The 20,394-nt window shown below is 56.9% G+C and overlaps 1 protein-coding gene across 1 annotated transcript; it reads left to right on the forward strand.

The window, feature by feature from the left end:
• Nucleotides 1–224: 224 nt before the first annotated feature.
• HSPA12B (heat shock protein family A (Hsp70) member 12B) lies at nucleotides 225–19,974 on the forward strand. The gene is made up of 13 exons (XM_087445546.1): nucleotides 225–312; nucleotides 5,703–5,764; nucleotides 7,633–7,730; nucleotides 8,751–8,875; nucleotides 12,322–12,508; nucleotides 12,874–12,978; nucleotides 13,291–13,407; nucleotides 15,337–15,511; nucleotides 16,405–16,491; nucleotides 16,951–17,055; nucleotides 17,163–17,421; nucleotides 17,845–17,948; nucleotides 18,580–19,974. The coding sequence occupies exons 2-13, from the start codon at nucleotides 5,722–5,724 to the stop codon at nucleotides 19,227–19,229; spliced, it is 2,055 nt and encodes a 684-aa protein (XP_087301672.1). The 5' UTR covers nucleotides 225–312; nucleotides 5,703–5,721; the 3' UTR covers nucleotides 19,230–19,974.
• The last annotated feature ends 420 nt before the right edge of the window (nucleotides 19,975–20,394 follow it).

Consider the following 20,394-nt stretch of genomic DNA (forward strand, 5'->3'; position numbering starts at 1 on the left):
GGCCGCCGGGCGGAGAGGAGCAGGAGGGGCGCAGGGAGGGGCCGTGGACGCGGGGTCAGGGTGGGCCCCTCGGCGGAGGCCCGCGCAGGCAGGCCCCGCCCCGGGCTCGCACATCTGGGCTGGGAGCGCGGGCCGACCCGGGGCGCAGTCGGCGCGGCCATCCGGCCTGGGGGAGGGGGTGGCGGGGGGGGGGGCGCGGCGGCGCGGGGCTGGGCGCACGTCGAGGGCTGCGGCAGCGGCAGGGCGCGACCACCGGCTGCGATCCGGGCACCGAGGCGGCTGGACAGAGGTCGAGCTGTCAGGAGGGCGGAGGTGAGTGCTGGGGCGGGGGGGGGCCGCTGGGATCCCAGAGGGAGGAGGAAAGCGACTGGGTTTGTCGTCCTGTCCCCGGCTGTCGGCTGCGACCCCACCACAGACTTCCCGACCCTGAGGGGCCACGTTGGGGACAGATCTACAAGCCCCTCTCTGCTGAGGGGCTGCGGGTTCGGGCGGGCAATTGGGGAAGCGACCGGGGGCTCCCATCCCGGCTTTGGGACCCCACACGCGCTCTGAGGAGGGTGGGGTCTGGAGGGACTCCTGTGCCTGCCGGGCTGGGGGCTGCTCGAGGGAGCCAATTTGCGGAGGAAACGGTGCTTAGGCCTGAGGTAGAGACCCAGGAGTTGGGTGTGTGTGTTGGGGGCGCACCTGGGAAGGGGGACTACTTCTGTGCTCCGGCAAGTTGGAGAATAGCTGGGTGGCCGGGGTGCCAGTGTCTCGAGGCTGTGAGCTGGCCTCCTGACCAGGGACCTCTGTTTCTGTCTGTGAGGCCAGCTTGGGGGTCCAGGTAGAGTGGGGTCTAGGCTCTCTGTGGGGGCAGTGGCACCGACCTATGAGTCAAGCTTGTGTGGGGGAGAGAGAGGAAGGGATTGAGCTTGAGAGTATAGACTCCCGGTGAGAGCAAAGGCAGCCCTGGAGCCCCAGAAGGTAAGGGAGGTGAGGGGGACTGGGGGCCAGAGGATGGGAGGGGCTGCAAGCCCTGGGCTGTGTGGGATAGAGGTTGTTTGTGAACTGGCTGCTCCCATGATTAGGACTCACGGGGGTGGGGCAGGATATATGGAAAGAAAAGTTGAGGGCAGGGAGGGGCCATGTGAGGCCATTTTCTGTCACCCCCTGCCCTAGCACAGGAGGAGGCAGCCTCCCACTGGTCCCTCTCCTGGAGGGCTCCTCTCCAGAGACAGACTGGGTCAGCCCTTTGGGGTTTCTGATCTGTCCCTTGGGCCTTCGTTGGCCCAATCTGTGGCTTGGGAGAAATGCCTGTGGCCTCTCTTTTCCTGCTGACAGAGTCCTGTTCCATTAAAGGGCCATTAAAGTGAGTGGAGTGGAGAGCAGTGGATGGGAAAGGAAGGGTCCCAGTGAAAGGAAGCCTGTGGGGGAGGGGGGGAGCTGTAAAGATCTGGGTGGGCTCTTTGTCCTCATGGGAACAGGACAGGTATGTGTGGAGCCCTGAAATCCAGCAACACCACACACCCCCAGTGCCTAGAGGGCATAAGTACCCAACCTTAACATCCCCACCCCAGGAAGAGATCCTTGGTGAATTCTCTCCTTCAGGCAAAAAGTCCTAGGCTTTTGTAGGTCTGGGGGGCACTCTGGGATGGGAGTCTCCCGTTTCGAGTCCCTATTCCACCACACCCTGGTCCCCAGTGACTCATAGGTCATGCCTATTGGGTAGGAGTCAGGGCCAGGGGCCAGGGTGAAGCTGAAAATTAGAGGTCAGTATGAGGCCAAGGGCTAGGGGTCAGTCCACGGGCCAAGTTAAGAGTCTGTCCGTGCGCAGGGTAGGGGTCAGGCTGGAGACCGAGTTTGGCATGTGCTTGTAGCCAGGAAACGAAGTTACTTACTGTGTAAATCAAACTGCGCCACCCAATTATTCTCAAACCCATAAACATTACCGCTCTGAAATTAGTGGGTCCCTGGGATGGGAGTCTACTTCTCCCCATTTCCAGCTGTGGACTCTGCCCAGACATAACTTTTGGGAGCTGAGGCTGTCCTGAGCCCCATGGTCAGCGTTCCCGTTAAATGTGTCTGGGTGTGTGGGCATGTACGCATGTGAGGGGTGTCCCGAAGACCTACGGGGCGGGCGTAGCCACCGCCCTCTTCTACCTCCACCTCTCAGGGAATCAGTAGGATCCTCCTTTTTTTTTTTTTTGTGAGGAAGATCAGCCCTGAGCTAACATCCATACTAATCCTCCTCTTTTTTTGCTGAGGAAGACTGGCTCTGAGCTAACATCTATTGCCAATCCTCCTCCTTTTTTTTTCCCCCAAAGCCCCAGTAGATAGTTGTATGTCATAGTTGTACATCCTTCTAGTTGCTGTATGTGGGACAGCGGCCTCAGCATGGCCGGAGAAGCAGTGCGTCGGTGCGCGCCCAGGATCCAAACCCGGGCCGCCAGCAGCGGAGCACGCACACTTAACCGCTAAGCCACGGGGCTGGCCCAGGATCCTCCTTCTTTAACACAATTGATTCAGGTCCTCCCTCCTTCCAGAACTCAGAGTGACTAGAATAAAAGTCTCAGTAAGACCAAAAACTTCTAACAAAAGAAAATTCAGAATCACATCCTGAAGAGAAAGAACACTGCTCATATCTGGCCAACTCCCTGCCTTTATCAACCACCTTCTTTACCTGGACTCGTAGGTCCTTACAAGCCCCCTGTGTGACCCATTTTACAGGAAAGGCACTGAGACACAGAGAGGTGACATGATGCATGTCAGCCAGGTGCCATACTAGACCCTTGCCAGTCCCAAGACCCCAGTGTAGGGACACCCAGTGCATCACACTCTCAGAGATGGGAGATAAGTGGCCTTGTTGCAGGGAGCTGGGGAGATTATAGGCGCAAGGTATGGTTGTGGAATCCAGCTTAGATTGATGGCTCCTGAGTCTTTTTTTCCTGGTGGTTCTAAATTGTTTCTCCTCCAAATACAATAGATTAAGTCCAAAAAATCCATTCATTCATTCAACCTTGTGTTTCCCCAGCACTTAGCCAGAGTCTGACACAAAGAAATGCTCAATAAATTTTTGCTGAAGAATGGAAACAATGTACAAATACGGCTGCCAGCTTCTCCCTTGTGGCCTTGATCCCGTGGTGTGCTGGTCCATGTTTTGCTATCAACTCTCCAAGAGAGAGAAAAACCTAATTTGTAGTGTTCGCCAATTTCTGTGGTGTAAATGCTCCCACCAGGGCTGATTTCAAGCTACCAGTGTGATGTCAGTGAATGCAGAATTGGGAAGAGATGCACAGAATCAGCTCTTGCGAGCAGGTGGGAACCACTTCCAGTGTGCCACTCCATCACCCTGAGCTGGGCTCGTGTCCCTGGCTCTCAAGGCCTGTACAGCCCTCTATTTGCTTTCCTTTTCTCAGCATCACCTAGCTGCTCTAGGAGTGTCCACGGCCAGCTTCTATCTTCCCCTTGATTCTGATTCCTGGGCATCCAACTGTGAGCCTCCAATGACAGCAGGACTGGGTGTGTCTGGAAATCTCCATGGTACTGGCCATGGAGGAGTATCCTGGACATGTCTGGTGTCCACGACAAGGCTAGGTTGTGTGAACTGTGCATGAGCGAGAGTGTGTGCATGTGTATGTATGGGCGTGACAATGCCCAGCTCTGTGTCTGCCTGTGTTCTGTTAGCCAAACTTCCTGATTGGGCCACTGGCTACAGAGAGGGAGTGGGCTCTGGGAAGCCCCCACCTTTGTTTAGGGGGGCAGCCAGGCCCACAGGTGAGGACAGGAGCATTGGTGATCTGAAGACTGGCCCAGGGACACATTGAGCAGCACTTCTCAAACTTTACTGTGCAGCGAACCACCTGGAATCTTGTTAAAATGCAAGTTCTGACAGCAGACCCAGGGCAGGGCCTGAGAGTCTGCATTTCTAACAAGCTCCCAGGGGGCCCAGTGCTGCTGTCCTGAGACCACACTGAGTAACAAAGCTGTTGATGACCTGGAGGACGCTGCCTCCAGCCTGGCCCCCAGAACTTCACAGACACAAGCTCAAGTTCCTCCCATCTTGGAAAAGAAAACCCCTGCCTCTCCTTGCTTTACGTTCCTCCAGCTACTGCCCTCACATCAGCTCCTGGTCTTAGCCAAGCTTCTCAGAAGCGCTAGGTCCATTCTCTCACCCTCTGCTGGCTCCTCGCCTAGGCTTACCTGACTCCCACCCCATCTCCATCATTCCACCGAGATGCCTGCCATTAAAACAAGGTGTTTCCAGTCGTCTGACAAACTCCCATAGGCATCTAGCTTCACGCCCTCCTCTTAGGGAGATCTTCATGAAACCATGGCAGGCGTTTCGTCTCCTCTAGGCAGCCTTCACACGCAGCTTCTCTGCTCTCTGCCGAGCCTCCCGTGACAATGACTCCCAAACGCACATCTCCACCTCAGCTTTCTCTCTGACCTTGAGATCACATGGCATCTGGCTCCTTGGTACGTTCTCTCAGCAGTTTCACAACTGCACCCAGAACACTGCCCCCTTCCCCCGCCAGCCTGCCCTTCTCCAGTATTCTCCATCTCAGCATTTCTCTCCTAGCTTGAACCAGACCACGTCCTCCTTGACACCTTCTTCTTCCTAACCTCCCCTATCCAATCCAGCCACCCCCCCATCAGCCTTGTCGGTTTTAACCTCTGTCTCTTAAGTGTCTCCACTTCTTTCTCAAGGGACACAGCCACCACCATCATCTGTCGCCTGGAGCCCCAATTGGGCTCCTGCTTCCGTGTTGCCCCACTGTAATCCACGCTCCCATGCGGCCAGAGGGACTTCTGAAAACGCAAATTTAGTCCTGCCCCCACCCCCACTCTGCCACCTCAAACCTTTCAAGATTTGTTGTTGCCTTTCATATAAAACCAACTCTAAAATAGGGTCCATGAGGGCCTCTCTCCAGCCTTACCATGCTCCCCATTTGGCCCCGCTTGTATCCAGCAGTGACCTTCACAGCATCGTTTGTAAGCTCAAATTCACTTGTGTGATTGTCTTGATTATGAACGGTGTCCCCACCAGGCTGTGGGCCCCTGGGGCAGGAACTCTGTCTCTCTGGTCACTGATGTTCCCCACCACCTGGCACAGAGTAGGTACCTGAAAACATTTAGGAGCATCCTGATTCCCACAAAGCAACTGTTAAAAAGACATTTTTGAGGGGCCAGCCCGGTGGCGCAAGCGCTTAAGTGCGCGTGCTCCGCTGCGGTGGCCCGGGGTTCGTGGGTTCGGATCCCAGGCGCACATCAACGCACCGCTTGTCAGGCCATGCTGTGGCGGTGTCCCATATAAAGTGGAGGAAGCCATATAAAGTGGAGGAAGATGGGCATGGGTGGTTAGCCCAGGGCCAGTCTTCCTCAGCAAAAAGAGAAGGATAGGCAGATGTTAGCTCAGGGCTGATCTTCCTCACAGAAAAAAAAAAAAAAAGACATTTTTGAGACAAGCTGGGACTGTGGGACTGAGCATTAGATGAGATTAGGGAATTACTGTTAATTTTGCTAGACATGATAATGGTGTTGTGATGATGTTTTTAAGAAAGTCTTTGTTGGAGAGACAAACTGAAGAATTTGTAGGTGAAACAACATGATGTCTGGGATTTGCTTCAAAGGACTCCAGCCAAAAGTAAATAAATAAAATTAAGCATTCAGTGAGGGAACAAAGGAACAAATAACTGCCATTTTGCTTGTCTGTTCCTGTCCAGAGCCACGGGGCCTGCAGAGATGCTGGCTGTCCCGGAGATGGGCCTGCAGGGGCTGTACATTGGTAAGACCCCCCCCATCTCTGCCCTGACCCGCCACCCCACTCACCCCGGCACTGAGACCCACCGCTGATCTGCCCAGGGGGACCTCTCCCAACCGAGGCTCCTGAGTGCCATTCTGTGAGTGTGTGTGTGCACGTGCAGGGAGGGTTGATGCACTAAGGACTGTGTATGTGAGTGTGTGTGTGTGTGTGCGTGCGTGCTCACAAGGGCAAGTCTGTTCACGGGACCCCCTGTGCGTCTATGAGTGTGTGTGTGTGTGTGCAGGGCGGGTCTGTGTGCATGGTGTGCATGGTGCTGTATTTGTGTGCATGTGTTTTGTGCAGGGTCTGTGTTCAGAGGACCTGGTGTGAGTGTGTGTGTGTGTGTGTGTGTGTGCTTGTGGGCAGGTCTGAGTGCACAGGACCTTGTGTGAGAGTGTGTGTGTCTGCAGGTGGGTGTGCATGCACAGAATTCTGTGTGTGCATGCGTGTCTGTCTGTGGCCTGGTCAGGGAGCAGGCAGTGGGTTCTCTGCAGGAGTGGGAGGCCAGGAGGGAGGAGGGACACTCCTCAGGAAGTCCACTCACAAAGATCTGGCGGGCTGGGCCTTCCTTCCTGCCTCTCTTCCCAGGCTCAAGCCACAGCAACTTGGCCTCTGGAGCTGGAGCTGGTGGCAGAGCCCAAGCCTGTGCTGGCCGCCTGACAAAAAGGAGCCCTGAGAGTGTGACCACCATGTCCCTGCCCCTCCAGCACCTCAAGACAGACTCCAGCCTGTCCATGCACTTCCTAGAGTCCCCCTCATGCCTGGCCCCTCGCATGTGTTCCCGGGGTACCCCAAGGCTGGGGAGGGGGTTCTGGGACCTGTCAGGGCCTCACGGCTGCGGCTGAGGGAGCACAGGCCCCTGCCCTGGCTCGGCCTGAAACCAGACAGACCTGTTTGATTTGTCCATGGGTCTTCACGCCAGACCCCATCAGCCTCCCTGTCCCCCTGCATGAATCTCAGGGCAGCCCCAGTATCCCTTACAAGGGCCTTAGCAAAGCCCGGTGGTGGTGACCAGCCGCCGGCCCACACCTGGGGGATGTCCAGCCAGGCAGGCCCTCCTGCCCCTGGAGCTGCCTGAGCTTCTAAGCCAGGCTTTGGGCTGCCTTCCGGGGCCTGCGCTGCTTCCTCCCACTAGAGGTCCAGTCAGTCCTGTGCCTGTGAGAGGGTCTCAGTGGGGCCTCCTGCCCCCAAACGTTGACTCCAGGTGTATGTGTGTTGTTGGGGGCAGGGGGCTTGGAATTCGACTTCCTAGTGTTCTGGACACCCCTCAGCTCAGGGCTGGGCTGGGAGAGGTGCTGAACCTCCTTGATCCTCACCAGGCAGCCAGCTGGGCCTGTCTGTGGCCCTTGAGAAGGGCAAGGGGGGCGACTCCCTCAGGTTCTGATTAGAACCATGTGGCTGAGCTTCAGGGGGGAGGGGAGCAGCCCCACCTCCCACTCAGTTAGGTATGTAGTTCCCCCACCTTTTCTGGTTTCTCCACCCTTAACCCCACCCCAGGAGCTCACCTGCCCCGTCTCTCCCGCCCTCCTATCTCTGGACTCCATCTCCCACAATGCTTCTCTGTCTCTCCCCTCCCCCCATATGTCTGAGAGGTGCTGAGGAGACTGTGAGTCCCCAGGTGAAGCATGGGTCACCCTCCAGAGTTAGGTCGTCTCTAACCGATAACAGGCCCTCAGCCACCACTCCCCTCTCCTCAGTCGTGTCCTTCCTGCCCTCTCCCCAACACCCCCTTCCACAGCCGGGTGCCCCGAGCCTTGGCCTAGCAAGGACTGATGGAGCACCTCCCCAGCCTGGGGCCTGGCCGCCAACCCCACCCTGATTGTGCAGAGTGACTTGCCTTCTCTTTGCAGGCTCCAGCCCTGAGCAGTCCCCAGTGCCCAGCCCGCCCGGCTCCCCGAGGACCCAGGAAAGCTGTGGCATTGCCCCCCTCACACCCTCACAGTCTCCAGTAAGCCCAGAGCAGGGATCTGGGTGGTGGGTGGCTGGGTGCCCTGGATGAGGGTAGTGCTCCAGAGAGCAGGGGCAGGGGCCAGTCTGGGGTGGGCTGGGGGTGGCACCGTGCCTCCTGCCCCTGCACACTCCAGTCATGTTCTCCCAGAAGGGTAGCCTCAGGTGACCTTGGACGGTAGGGGTAACAGTTCTACTGACTTGAGCCCCCTCCAGGATGATGTCCGGGGGCCATTGCAGGGAGCCTGCCTAGGGCAGGTATACTTCCGAGCATGTGGTTTTTCCAGGTCCTCAGAGCACTAGGCCTCCCAGAGTTGCAGGGGTGGGAGGCCAGCCTCACCTCAATACAAGGTATATCTGGGGAAGAGGAGATGTGTTACTAAGAAATACTTTGGAAACCACTAGCCTGAAGTATCCAGGACATAACTCTCCCACAAGCTTCCCGGGTCACCCCACCCGGAATGGCCTCACCCTAGTGATCCCGCCTAGAGGACCCCCTTCTTCTCAGGGAGCCCCAGCCTGGCCTGGGAGAAGGTAGGGACCACTCTGGGCACGTGTGTGGGGCCTCTCTTCTCTGCCACAAAACCGGACAGAGTCTGGTTGTGTCACTGTGCCACAAAGAGCAAGAGGGTCAAATATACACAGGTCCACGTGCTATGAAGCAACCCGAAGTAGCAAAATTGCTCCCAGCTGGGCCCAGGCTGGTGCCAGACTGTGAAATGGTGTGAGGTGGGGGTGGGGCTGAGGCAGTGCAGGCAGAAGGTGGGCAGAGAACCGGAAGCAGGAAAGCAGGAGCTTGAGCCAAAAACTGCACGGGGCTACCTGAGAGGCCGTGGGCTTTCTGAGCAGTTGGCAACTTCAGGGCTCAGCCTGGAGCCTGGGAGGGAAGGGGAGCCCAGGCACGCAGGCAGGTGGGGGCAGCCCAGGGCTGGTCTGGACCACAGCCAGCAGAGGGGAGGGGCTCCCACATGCATCAGCCTGGCCCTGTGGGCTGCAACCTGACTCTAGGTTCTGTTTGCAGAAGCCTGAAGCCCGAGCCCCCCAGCAGGCCCCCTTCTCTGTGGTGGTGGCCATCGACTTCGGCACCACATCCAGTGGCTATGCCTTCAGCTTTGCCAGTGACCCTGAGGCCATCCACATGATGAGGTGAGGGCGGCTGGGCTAGGAGATTGGTCAGGGGAGTCCTCACACCCTGGGATAGGTCTGGTCCCAGCAGTACCGTCACTGAGGAGACATGGGGTCTCCTCAGAGCTCTGTCCACTCCTACTCTGGGGCTCCCCGCTGGCGCAAAAGATTGGAGGATTGGCCCCAGGGCTGGGCTCCCAGCCTCAATTGGAGCAGCCCTCTGCCCTCTACAGGAAATGTTGGGCTTTTTTGCTTTTTTTAAAAAAATTTATTTTATTGAGGTCATTGGTTTATAACATTGTGTAATTTCAGGTGTACATTATTATATATCAGTTTCTATATAGACTGCATCTTGCTCACCATAGTCTAGTTTTTATCCGTCACTATATATATGTGCCCCTTTACCCCTTTTGACCTCCCCCTCATCCCCTTCCCCTCTGGTAACCACTAATCTCTTCTCCTTATCGATGTGTTTGTTTTTATTCCACATATGAGTGAAATTATACAGTGTTTATCTTTCTCTGTCTGGCTTATTTTGCTTAACATAATACCCTCAAGGTCCATCCATGTTGCAAATGGGATGATTTTGTCTTTTTTTATGGTTGAGTAGTATTCCATTGTGTATATATATATACACCACATCTTCTTTATCCATTCATCAGTTGATGGGCACTTGGGTTGCTTCCACATCTTGGCTATCATGAATAATGCTGCAATGAAAATAGGGGTGCATAAGTCTCTTTGTATTGTTGAATTCATGTTCTTTGGATAAATACCCAGTAGTGTGATAGCTGGATTGTATGGTATTTGTATTTTTAATTTTTTGAGAAATCTCCATATTGTTTTCCATAGTGGCTGCCCCAGTTTGCATTCCACCAGCAGTGTATGGGGGTTCCCTTTTCTCCACATCCTCTCCCTTGTTTGTTATTTTTTGTCTTGTATATTATAGCCATTCTGATGGGTGTAAGGTGATACCTCATTGTAGTTGTGATTTGCATTTCCCTAATGATTAGTGATGTTGAACATCTTTTCATGTGCCTGTTGGCCATCTGTATATCTTCTTTGGAAAAATGTCTATTCATATCCTCTTGTTGGGCTTTGTTTATAATTTTAAATTTTTTATTGAAATATAACAAACATAGTAAAATACACATCTTTTTCTGGGCTTGTACACAAACACACATATATACACACATATATGTGTTTTTTTAAATAAAAGTGGGATATCATACAACTTGCCTCATTTTAAACTTTCAACACTATTTTGTAGATGTTTTATGTCAATACATAGAGAGCCACCACTGTCTTTTAACAGTTGCATAGTATTCCATAGTACAGGTGTGTCATAATTTATCCATTCTTCTTCTTCTTCTTTTTTTTTTTTGGTGAGGAAGATTAGCCCTGAGCTAACATCTGTTGCCAATCCTCCTCTTTTTGCTGAGGAAGATTGGCCCTGGGCTAACACCCGTGACCATCTTCCTCTACTTTATATGGGACGCTGCCAGCGCATGGCTTGACAAGTGGTGCATCGGTCCGCACCCGGGATCCAAATCTGCAAACCCCAGGCTGCTGAAGTGGAGCACGCAAACTTAACCGCTCTGCCAGTGGGCTGGCCCCTCCATTCTTCTCTTGATAGTTTTCAGGGTTTTTTTTCCTCTAATTTTTCACTATTACAAAAAGTGCTGCGATGAATATCTTTCCTTGGAAACTTGTGCTGGGATTTCTACCAGGTAGATTCCAAGGTCCAACACCTCAAATGAAAAACAAGGAAATGAAGGATCAGAGGGTTAACTGAGTTGAAAAGCCATACAGTTGTTATGAAAGAGATGTTCAAAAATTCCATTCTAATGTTGCTGAGTTTTGTTTGAACAAAATATTTGTTTGACACTCCTCTCCAGGCCTCAAGACCTGATCCTTTGAATGTATCTTAGTGGGGTTGTAGCCAGTAGGTGGAAGACCTCTGTAGAAGACCTCAAAGCTCCCAACCTAGACTGGGATGGGGGATCAGGGAGGCTCCCCAGGGCCTAGGAGGCTGAATAGAAGGGTGAAAAGAGAGACAGACAGAAGGGTCACTGTCCCAAAGATATAAGGGACTTGACCTGCGTGAGCCTGGACTGTCCTTCCCCTTTCTCTGCTCCCTCTACATCCACGCGAGGCCACAAAGTCTCTGGGCACTTATAGCGCTCTAGGAGCTGCAGGGCATCCCAGCTGGCACCCTCGTCAGCACACATAGCTGAGGTCATGCTGGACCCCATGCTGTGGCCGAGGACACATGAAGGGACACTGTCTCTGTCCTGTGGAGGTGACAGTCACAGGAAGTAACTGAGGAACATCTTAGTCTCCTTCTAAGGCCTTCCCACCCCCACCAGCCCCCAAGCCCCATCATTTCTGTCTCTCTAATATCTCTGGAATACCCATCCACTTCTCTCTACGGCCACAACCCCTAACTTCAGCCCCAGTCTCTCTCACCTGGACAGCTGCAATATCTTTCTCCCTGGTGTTCTTTCTCCTTCCTTCTCCATCCTCTCTCCCCTCCAGCCTATTGCTACATGGGGACCAGTTGCCTTTCTAAATGCAAATGTAGTCATGCTTCTTCATTCCCCTACTTAAAACCCACCAAGACAGAATTCTGATATGGTGTTTGATGCTTTTCCTTAGCTGACCTGAACATTCCTGTATTTTCTCCTGCTGGATATTGAGCCAATCTATAGCTGGTTCTCCCTGCTCTGTCACACGTCTAAGCTTTTACACATGCTGTTCCTCCTGCCTGGATTCCCAGTTCCTTCCCCAAAAGGCTGCACTAATGAGCTTGGCATAGAGGGATCAGGGCATCAGAGAAGGCAGAGGAAAGGGAGGAAGGATTTTCCAGGCCAGTGAACTGGGCAGGGAGTTCTGGGTGGAGGGCCGGATGGGGCCTGTGGATAGGGAGGCTTGGAATCTCATTCAGTTTTTGGGGGGCTGCTGGAGGTGCAGTCAACTGGGGTGTAGCTGCTGAGGTGCATCAGATAGGAATGATCGTTATCATTGAAGGAGCTTGGCCGTGGAAGATGCCCTAGAGGAGGGCAAACTGGGAGAAGGGCTCTGTTAGGGTCCTGGAGAGACACATCAGCAGGCCAGACCCCGGCAGGTAGATGACGGCCCGCTGCTGTTTGTTAAGGGTACAGGGAAGTGAGGGCAAATGGTGTACCTCATGGGAGGGAGCAGGAGCTGAGAATATCAGATGGGACCTGTGGCCCCATGGGTAAAGGATCCCATTGATGGAGATTTAAGTGGATGCCAAGCACCATCTTCACAAGAACACTAAGAGGTGTAGGTACTATTATTATTCCCATTTTACAGATGGGAAGACTAGGCTTGGGGAGGCTAAGTGGCCTGCCCAAGGTCACATTGCTGGTCCCAGAGCCAGCACCCAACCCCTGGAAGGGAGCGTTGCCGCTGACCACACTGACAGCCCTGTGCCTCCGCAGGAAATGGGAGGGCGGGGACCCAGGTGTGGCCCACCAGAAGACCCCCACCTGCCTGCTGCTGACCCCGGAGGGGGCCTTTCACAGCTTCGGCTACACTGCCCGCGATTACTACCACGATCTGGACCCTGAGGAAGCGCGTGACTGGCTCTACTTCGAGAAGTTCAAGATGAAGATCCACAGTGCCACGGTGAGTCACATTCTGGCTCGGGACCCGGCTCCAGCCAGGGCGGCGGGGCCAGGAGGGGAAGGGGCGGGGCTCATGGAAGGCGAGCAAAGCTAAAGCTGAGGAGGGGCCTGGTGGAGAGGGGGCTGAGGGGGCGGAGCTCGGAAGTAAGACGGGATGGAGGCGGGGCTCAGACGTGAGGCTAGAGTTAGAGGAGGGGCGGGACTAAAGAGTGGGGCTGGGGACAGAACTAAAGTGAGATTAGAGCGCGAGTGCGTCGATGCCAAAGAAGGGAAGCACCAGGAAATGGGGTGATTTTAAGAGAGAGGTCGTCAGGAAATGGGGGCAGAGCTATGGCCTCCTGCAGAATCACCTTGTGTCCCCACCAGGATCTCACCTTGAAGACCCAGCTAGAGGCAGTAAATGGAAAGAAAATGCCTGCCCTGGAGGTGTTCGCCCATGCCCTGCGCTTCTTCAAGGAGCATGCCCTTCAGGTGCGCTGCGGGCCCCATCCCTACCGACTAGGGCGGGGAACCCCCAGGCCCATCCTTTCCTCTCAGCCCATCCCCTCTCCATCTGATGGGTAGCCACTGTCAGAGGTCATCTCCAATACCCTGCCTTCCTATCTGGTGGAGCCTGCATTGGCCACAGTGTTGGGGGAAGGAGAAGTATTAGGGATACTTCCAGCTCAGCTGGGAAGTCCTTCTTGAGGCTTGACTAGTTCCTCCGGCTCCCAGAGGGCTGAAGACACCCGCCCTGAACCCAAGCCAGCCGTTCCCCTCCCTCACTGCCTCCTCCTGCTCCAGGAGCTGAGGGAGCAGTGCCCATTGCTGCCAGAGAAGGACACTGTGCGCTGGGTGTTGACGGTGCCCGCCATCTGGAAACAGCCGGCCAAGCAGTTCATGCGGGAGGCTGCCTACCTGGTGAGGACACGCAGGCAGAGCAGGGGCTGTTGCTCGGGAGGGCCCTGGGGATGGCCCCATACCCTCATTCACCCACCACCCTTGGGACCACAGAGTCATTGTGTAAAGACCTCGGCCTTCCCTTGCTGGGCGTTTTGGAGGGTTATTGCCACTGGGAGAGGGGGTGAGCCTACAGGAACAGAGAGCAGAGGGACAAGTGGCACAGCCCAGGCCAGTTTAGCCAGTGTCTTAAGTCAGGTTTCCTAAAAGCAGACCCCAAGATGGGGATTCTTGTGCACCTGGTCTATTGAAGAAGAACACTCAGGAGAAAGGGGAGTGAGGGAAGCAGGAGAGGAGAAAGAACTGAGAAGGATGTGGTCTCAACTGGAGAAGCCTCAGCCTGATTCCATGGAGAGCTCTGGAGGGAGACTTGTACCCCAGAGTTGGCCACTGTGAGGCAAGGGGGCTGGCTTTTTGTACATCCGTATCAGTCTGTCACTGGTTGCTGGGCGAGTTTGGGGAACCTCTCCAAGTGAGGTGGTTCCCATTCGGTTGAGGGCAGTTCTCCAGAGAAGGGGGCAACTGTTGGCCCCTGGGCAGGGGGCCAAGCACATCCACTTCAGCCGGCATCAATATTTTCAGGAACTGCACCACCACCACGGCCCCAACCATTGTAAGTTCTTGAACAGTGGAAATAAGACTATGAAACTATGAAGGGAGGTGATTTTGGCTAATGTTTGGTGGGCTTGCTACCATAAGAGATGCCCAAACGTCTGGAGAAAGGGGAGGCGCAGCTCAGGCACCCCCTCTTCAGTGGAGACAGGGGGCGGGAGGGCACAGACTCCCAGAGCAAGACTCATTGCGTAGTCCTGCTCCTGGGGCCTTGTGGGGCATCCTAAGACCTCCAAAAGGAATCTCAGGCCTGCCTGTGCACCCCCTTGGAGGATACCAGGGCCCCTAACCTCCACACACACACCAGCGGGCCAGGCATGCCCCAGGTGCCAGATCTGCAGGTGCCTACGCTTGTCACTGGAAGGAACTAACCTGAGCCTAGTGGGCATCTCCCCTGCAGAGACCAGGATGAAAGAAAGGCTGTGCCCAGCCAGAACAAACACCCCACCCTAGTGCCCCCCTGCTGGTTTACCCACCCTGCTTCCTCTCACACTCTTCCCTGGCTGCCAGCTCAGGAAGGGCTGGCCCTGGGCAGGAAGTCTCAATACCCACCCATCCACATCCCCCACCTGATCAGAATCTGGGGAATCCCACAAAACCATGAAGTACTTCCTATAGGGATCCTCTGTCCTGATGCATGAAGTAACAGATCCCAAGTGGTTTTCTCCCCCCGATTGGCCTGTGCTGGTGCCTAGAATTTCACTGTTAAGAGTTTCTTTCCTCCTATATCAGATTCCCTGGGAAGAAACTTCTGGGAGTGGGGAGGCCTGTGGCCACTGCCTGACACCAGCCTGGTGGAGGAAAAGGTTCAGTGAGCCAAAGGGGACCCCCCACCATCTCCTCTGATTGATGGTCTGGCCATTACACCCCAACACACATACTGTGCTAGAGTCGCCACTAACACCTTCAGCCAGTGCTCAGCTGGGCAGCCCTGCGCCTGTGAAGGGGACCTTGCCGCAGCCCGGGCCACCTTGGGCAGCTCTGAGGGGCAGATCCCAGGCTCTCTAGGTTTTCACTCTGTCTAGGGTCTCTTCCTGCTGGGCAGCCTCATGACGTCCCTGGCCATGGCTATGTCCCTCCCCAGCCTGGTCATAGGGAGGCTGTGAGGCAGCTCCAAATTTGTGCAGCATGGAGGGGCCTGAGAGGGCTAGCATGGGTGGGGTGTGATGGGGAGGAGGTGGGAGCCCCACAGGCCCCGGTTGCCTGCCTTGGGGTGCCATCTTAGGTGTGATGCTTGATCCATGGTTCTCCCTGGCCCTGCCCACCACCCATCCCCAGGCTGGCCTGGTGTCAAGAGAGGATGCAGAGCAACTACTCATTGCCCTGGAGCCTGAGGCCGCCTCTGTCTACTGCCGCAAGCTGCGTCTGCACCAGCTTGTGGACCTGAGCAGCCGGGCCCCAGGCAGTGGGCGCCTGGGTGGGCGCCGCTCCATCGATTCCAGCTTCCGGCAGGGTGAGCTGCCCCCAGAGCCACTGCCCCGTGGTGGGCTTGGAGATAGCTGCCCTTGGAAGGTCAGAGGGTCACGGCAGCCAGAAGCTCAGCCATGTCCAGCATGAAGGGGAGGCCACCTCACCCTGGAGGAGCCCAATCTGAGAGCGCAGAAGCATCCCTGGTGGAGTTCAGTCTGAAGGAGGAGGCACAGTCCTGACCTGGGAGAGCCCAGTCTGAGGACGGAGATTTCACATTGTCCTAAGGGAGCACTGTGTGAAGACAGTAGGACTTAGCCCAGCCCTGAGTCTGAGGATGGGGAAGACAGCGTCCCTTGGGGGGAGGTGCTTGGGACAAAGGAGGAATTCAGCCCCGACTCTGAACTGAAGAGGGGGGTCTTCAAGAGCTTTCCCTTAAACAGCCACTGAATCAGCTGCCCCTCCCCTCCTGGCACATCAGCTGTCCTCCCCACCCCCCATCAGCCCCAAGCTCCTGCTGCCAGGACCAGGCACCAAGGCAGCTATGGTCAACCTTGGTCACCTTCCCAGATGCCATCTCCCGTGACAGGGAGAGGGCCCAAGTCCTGAGCTGCCTGGATCCCCCAAGACCGCCCCCCCCAGCTCCTCCAAACCCTCCTAACCCTGACTTTGCCATGGCCTGAGCCACCCTGCGTTAAGGGAAGGCCCTGCGGCCAGAAGTATCCCCTTACCTATTGGTTACCGCGCCTGCGACTGCCCGATGTGGTTCTCTGGACCCTTCAGGTGCAGCACTGTGCTCTCCCAGTTAGAAGTGGAGCAGGGGTTTCAGCAGCACTGGCTGCTCCAGATGCTCAGGGAGGGCGTTGGCGGGAGGATGGGGGTTGAGCGTGGAAGCTGAGGCACCTCCTTCTCACTGTCCCGCTGTCCCTCAACTCCTAGCCCGCGAGCACCTGCGAAGGTCCCGCCACAGCCGCACGTTCCTGGTGGAGTCGGGCGTCGGAGAGCTGTGGGCAGAGCTGCAAGCAGGTGGGGGGAGGGGGAGATGGAGGGATATTTCTTGGGCCCTTCGGGGCACCATACACTAATAGGGGGGAAGGGAACATTCGTGAAGTCGGCTCCAGCCCCTAGAAACCCTGCCTCTTCTTCCTCCATCAGCTGTACCTAACCCGGCAGTGCCCTCACAGTCACCTACACCCCCACCCCACTCACAGCCGCGCCCCTAACTCCCACTCTTCCCGGGGATTCTCCGCGGATTGAGTTGCAGAGTCCTGGAACCATTTCCCCACACACACACACTTTGCGCTCCTACCCGGTGGCCTGAGATTCAAGCACCTGAAGCCCCTTACGGCCCACCCCCAGGCCCGGGCGGGCAGGGTTCAGGACCTGGGGCAGCGCTGGAGGCTGGCTGAGTTTGGAGGGGGCTCAGAGCTAAGGGTGCAAGGCAGGCCACGAGTGTGTGGTCACTGCTTACGGTCATCGCTGCAGGAGACCGCTACGTGGTGGCAGACTGTGGGGGAGGCACAGTGGACCTGACCGTGCACCAGCTGGAGCAGCCCCATGGCACTCTCAAGGAGCTCTACAAGGCGTCGGGTGAGTAGCCAGGCAGCGCCCTTGGTAACCCGAGCGCCCGGGCCCCACCATCGCCCCCTGGCGGCGGAGTCGGCGCTGACGCCCCTTCGCCCCCTGCCCCACTCCAGGCGGCCCCTATGGCGCGGTGGGCGTGGACCTGGCCTTCGAACAGCTGCTGGGCCGCATCTTCGGCGAGGACTTCATTGCCACCTTCAAAAGGCAACGGCCGGCAGCCTGGGTGGATCTGACCATCGCTTTCGAGGCCCGCAAACGCACCGCAGGCCCGCACCGTGCGGGGGCGCTTAACATCTCGCTGCCCTTCTCCTTCATCGACTTCTACCGCAAGCAGCGAGGCCACAACGTGGAGACGGCCCTGCGCAGGAGCAGGTGGGCCCGGGGACCGCCGGCTCAGGCAGAGTTTGCGGATGGGGAACGCCCCTGCAAGGGAGGGCGTGGCCCCCAGGGGGCAGTGTGGTTCCACCTGATCCGCCCCGCGCACACGTGCCAGCTCCAGCGGCAGAGGGAGGGGCATGAGTACCCCAGCCGGAATCCGCAGCCGGAACTGGGGCAAGAGAATCTTGAGCCCCGGGGGAAGGGCCGACATCTGTCTCCTCCCCTCCCGGAGGCACAGAGAGGCTTCTCTCCTGGGACCTCATGCCTGGAACTGGAGCAGGCCGGCGGCTAAAGGCCCTGAGAGAATGGGGTTGGGATAACACACAACGTGCAGTCGGTGCCAGGCACATCGGGCTGGAGCAGGGGCAGAACCCCGGACCCTGACCCATGCGCCTGTGCCCCCTTCACCACCTACAGCGTCAACTTCGTGAAGTGGTCCTCACAGGGAATGCTCAGGATGTCTTGCGAGGCCATGAACGATCTCTTTCAGCCCACGGTCAGCGGGATCATCCAGCATATAGGTGAACGCCTGAGCTTGGGTCCCCTATTCACCCCCACATACACACCCAGATGCGGGAATAATTTCCCGTTAGTGCCTGGAAACCTCCACACAGCCATACACTGGAATGAGACCGAGTCATCTGGAACACCTGGTGGAGGCAGTGCGGTGGGGATTAAGAGCTAGGAGAGATGATGAGTAGTCTCGCCAAATCAAAGAATCTCTGGTGCCTCAGTTTCCCCATTTGTAAAATGAGATGTTAGTATTGGGTTCCCAAATCTGTTATCATAGGAATCTAAATGAGCTGAAGTATCTAGAGCGTGAACACAGTCTTGCATGCAGTAGGCATTTAATACGTGTAACTGCATTTTTATCTCACGCCCTTCACGCTGTGTGTGTGAGGAGGGGTAGAGTGTTGGGGAGGTAGAGCCCATGAGGACTGCTGGGAGCCCTCAATGAAAGCGCTCAGTGTTCTTCTTCATCAGAACGGGGCTATCGTTTTACAGTGAAATGGCTAGTTTCTAGTTGACAGGAGGGTACCGGCGGGCGGAGGGGAGGTGCCAGTGGCCGCGTAGTGGTGGCCTCAGCGGCCCGTGCTCTCTCTCCTCCCCTTTCTTTCTTCTCCTACCCCCACCCTCCACTCTGTCCTGCAGAGGCGCTGCTGGCGCGGCCCGAGGTGCAGGACGTGAAACTGCTGTTTCTGGTGGGCGGCTTCGCCGAGTCGGCCGTGCTGCAGCACGCGGTGCAGACGGCGCTGGGCGCCCGCGGCCTGCGCGTGGTGGTCCCGCACGACGTGGGCCTCACCATCCTCAAAGGCGCGGTGCTGTTCGGCCAGGCGCCGGGCGTGGTGCGGGTGCGCCGCTCGCCGCTCACCTACGGCGTGGGCGTGCTCAACCGCTTCGTGGCTGGCCGCCACCCGCCCGACAAGCTGCTGGTTCGCGACGGCCGCCGCTGGTGCACCGACGTCTTTGATCGCTTCGTGGCCGCGGAGCAGTCGGTGGCCCTGGGCGAGGAGGTGCGGCGCAGCTACTGCCCGGCGCGCCCGGGCCAGCGGCGCGTGCTCATCAACCTGTACTGCTGCGCCGCCGAGGACGCGCGCTTCATCACCGACCCGGGCGTGCGCAAGTGCGGCGCGCTGAGCCTTGAGCTCGAGCCCGCCCACCCCGACGCCACCGGCGCGCCCCCTGGCCGCCGCGAGATCCGCGCCGCCATGCAGTTTGGCGACACCGAGATCAAGGTCACCGCCGTCGACGTCAGCACCAATCGCTCCGTGCGCGCCGCCATCGACTTTCTTTCCAATTGAGGGCGCGCGGGCGCGGTGCCAGCCCACCCTCTGCAGGCCCCGCCCTCTTTCGGTCCGGGCCCTGGGGAGCCGGCTGGGGTAGGCGCAGCTGCTTGTTCAGTCATCGCCCCTTTCCCCACCCTCCTGCCCGGGGAGATGAGGTCGCAGGATAGGTGGGGACACATCCAGAGACTGTGGCTTTGGGATTGGGCCCTCATCCACTGACTTGAAGGCTGAAGGGCCCTGCCAAGGACTGAGGTCAAGGAGACTTAGAAGGGGCTTGTAAGACGCCGTGCCCACAGGGAGCACGTGACCCCGAAAGCAGAAGACAGCCTTGGACTGAACTCGGGGTGGGGGTGGGGGTGGAGGCAGCTGGGAGAGGCCAAGGCCGCAGCAGGAGGGGCAGCAGGAGGAAGGAGGTTGTGCAAGGCCTGGGCCGGAAGGGCCGACTGCACTGACTGATGGGCTCGGCATGCACAGGGAGGTGGGGCAGAGCAGCCCTGTGCCACAGAAAAATGACTGGAAGCTGACCCTAGAAGGACAGGGGTTGTAGGCCCTTCCTGGGTGTGGTACTGACCACCCTAGTATGACTTAATTGTAGAAAGGGCAGTAGCAGACTAATGAGGAGGGTATAGGGTGCAGGCACTTATGAGATGATGGGGGCAGCATGCTGGGGGGCCTTTCCTTCAGGACAAATGACCCATCTGGGAAGGCCCCAAGGGCAGCCTATGGATGACCCACTTGCACCCTATCCCAGCCACAGGAGGGCAGTGGGGGGGCTGGGGGAGGACAGGGAGCAAGGAGGGCTGGTCCCAGCTCTGCCGTCAACTCAATGTGCCATTAGGACATTCCCTGCCCACCCATGGCAGGGTGATTTTCATTCCCCGAGTATGAAATGTCAGGCACCTCCCTCCAACCATGACATGCAACAACCCCACCTGCCTGAGAACCATAAGGTGACAATAAAGCATTTATGCTCAAGGTGAAGCCATGGTCTGCTGGTACCTCACAAGAGGGGACGCCAATAGTGAAGTAGTGGAGGGGGCCAGGGTTCAACAAAGAAAGGGGCTGGGAACTGACCAGCACCAGGTGCTGCTGTCTCCCTATCAAGCATCCCAAACAGAACTCCCAACCTGACCATAAGACCTCTCTCTGGCCTGGGCAGAAGGCCCCTCCCCATCCAAAC

This window comes from Ceratotherium simum, chromosome 21, assembly GCF_057802395.1.
Source record: "Ceratotherium simum simum isolate JZ-2026a chromosome 21, ASM5780239v1, whole genome shotgun sequence".
NCBI classification, from domain to species: Eukaryota; Metazoa; Chordata; class Mammalia; order Perissodactyla; family Rhinocerotidae; genus Ceratotherium; species Ceratotherium simum.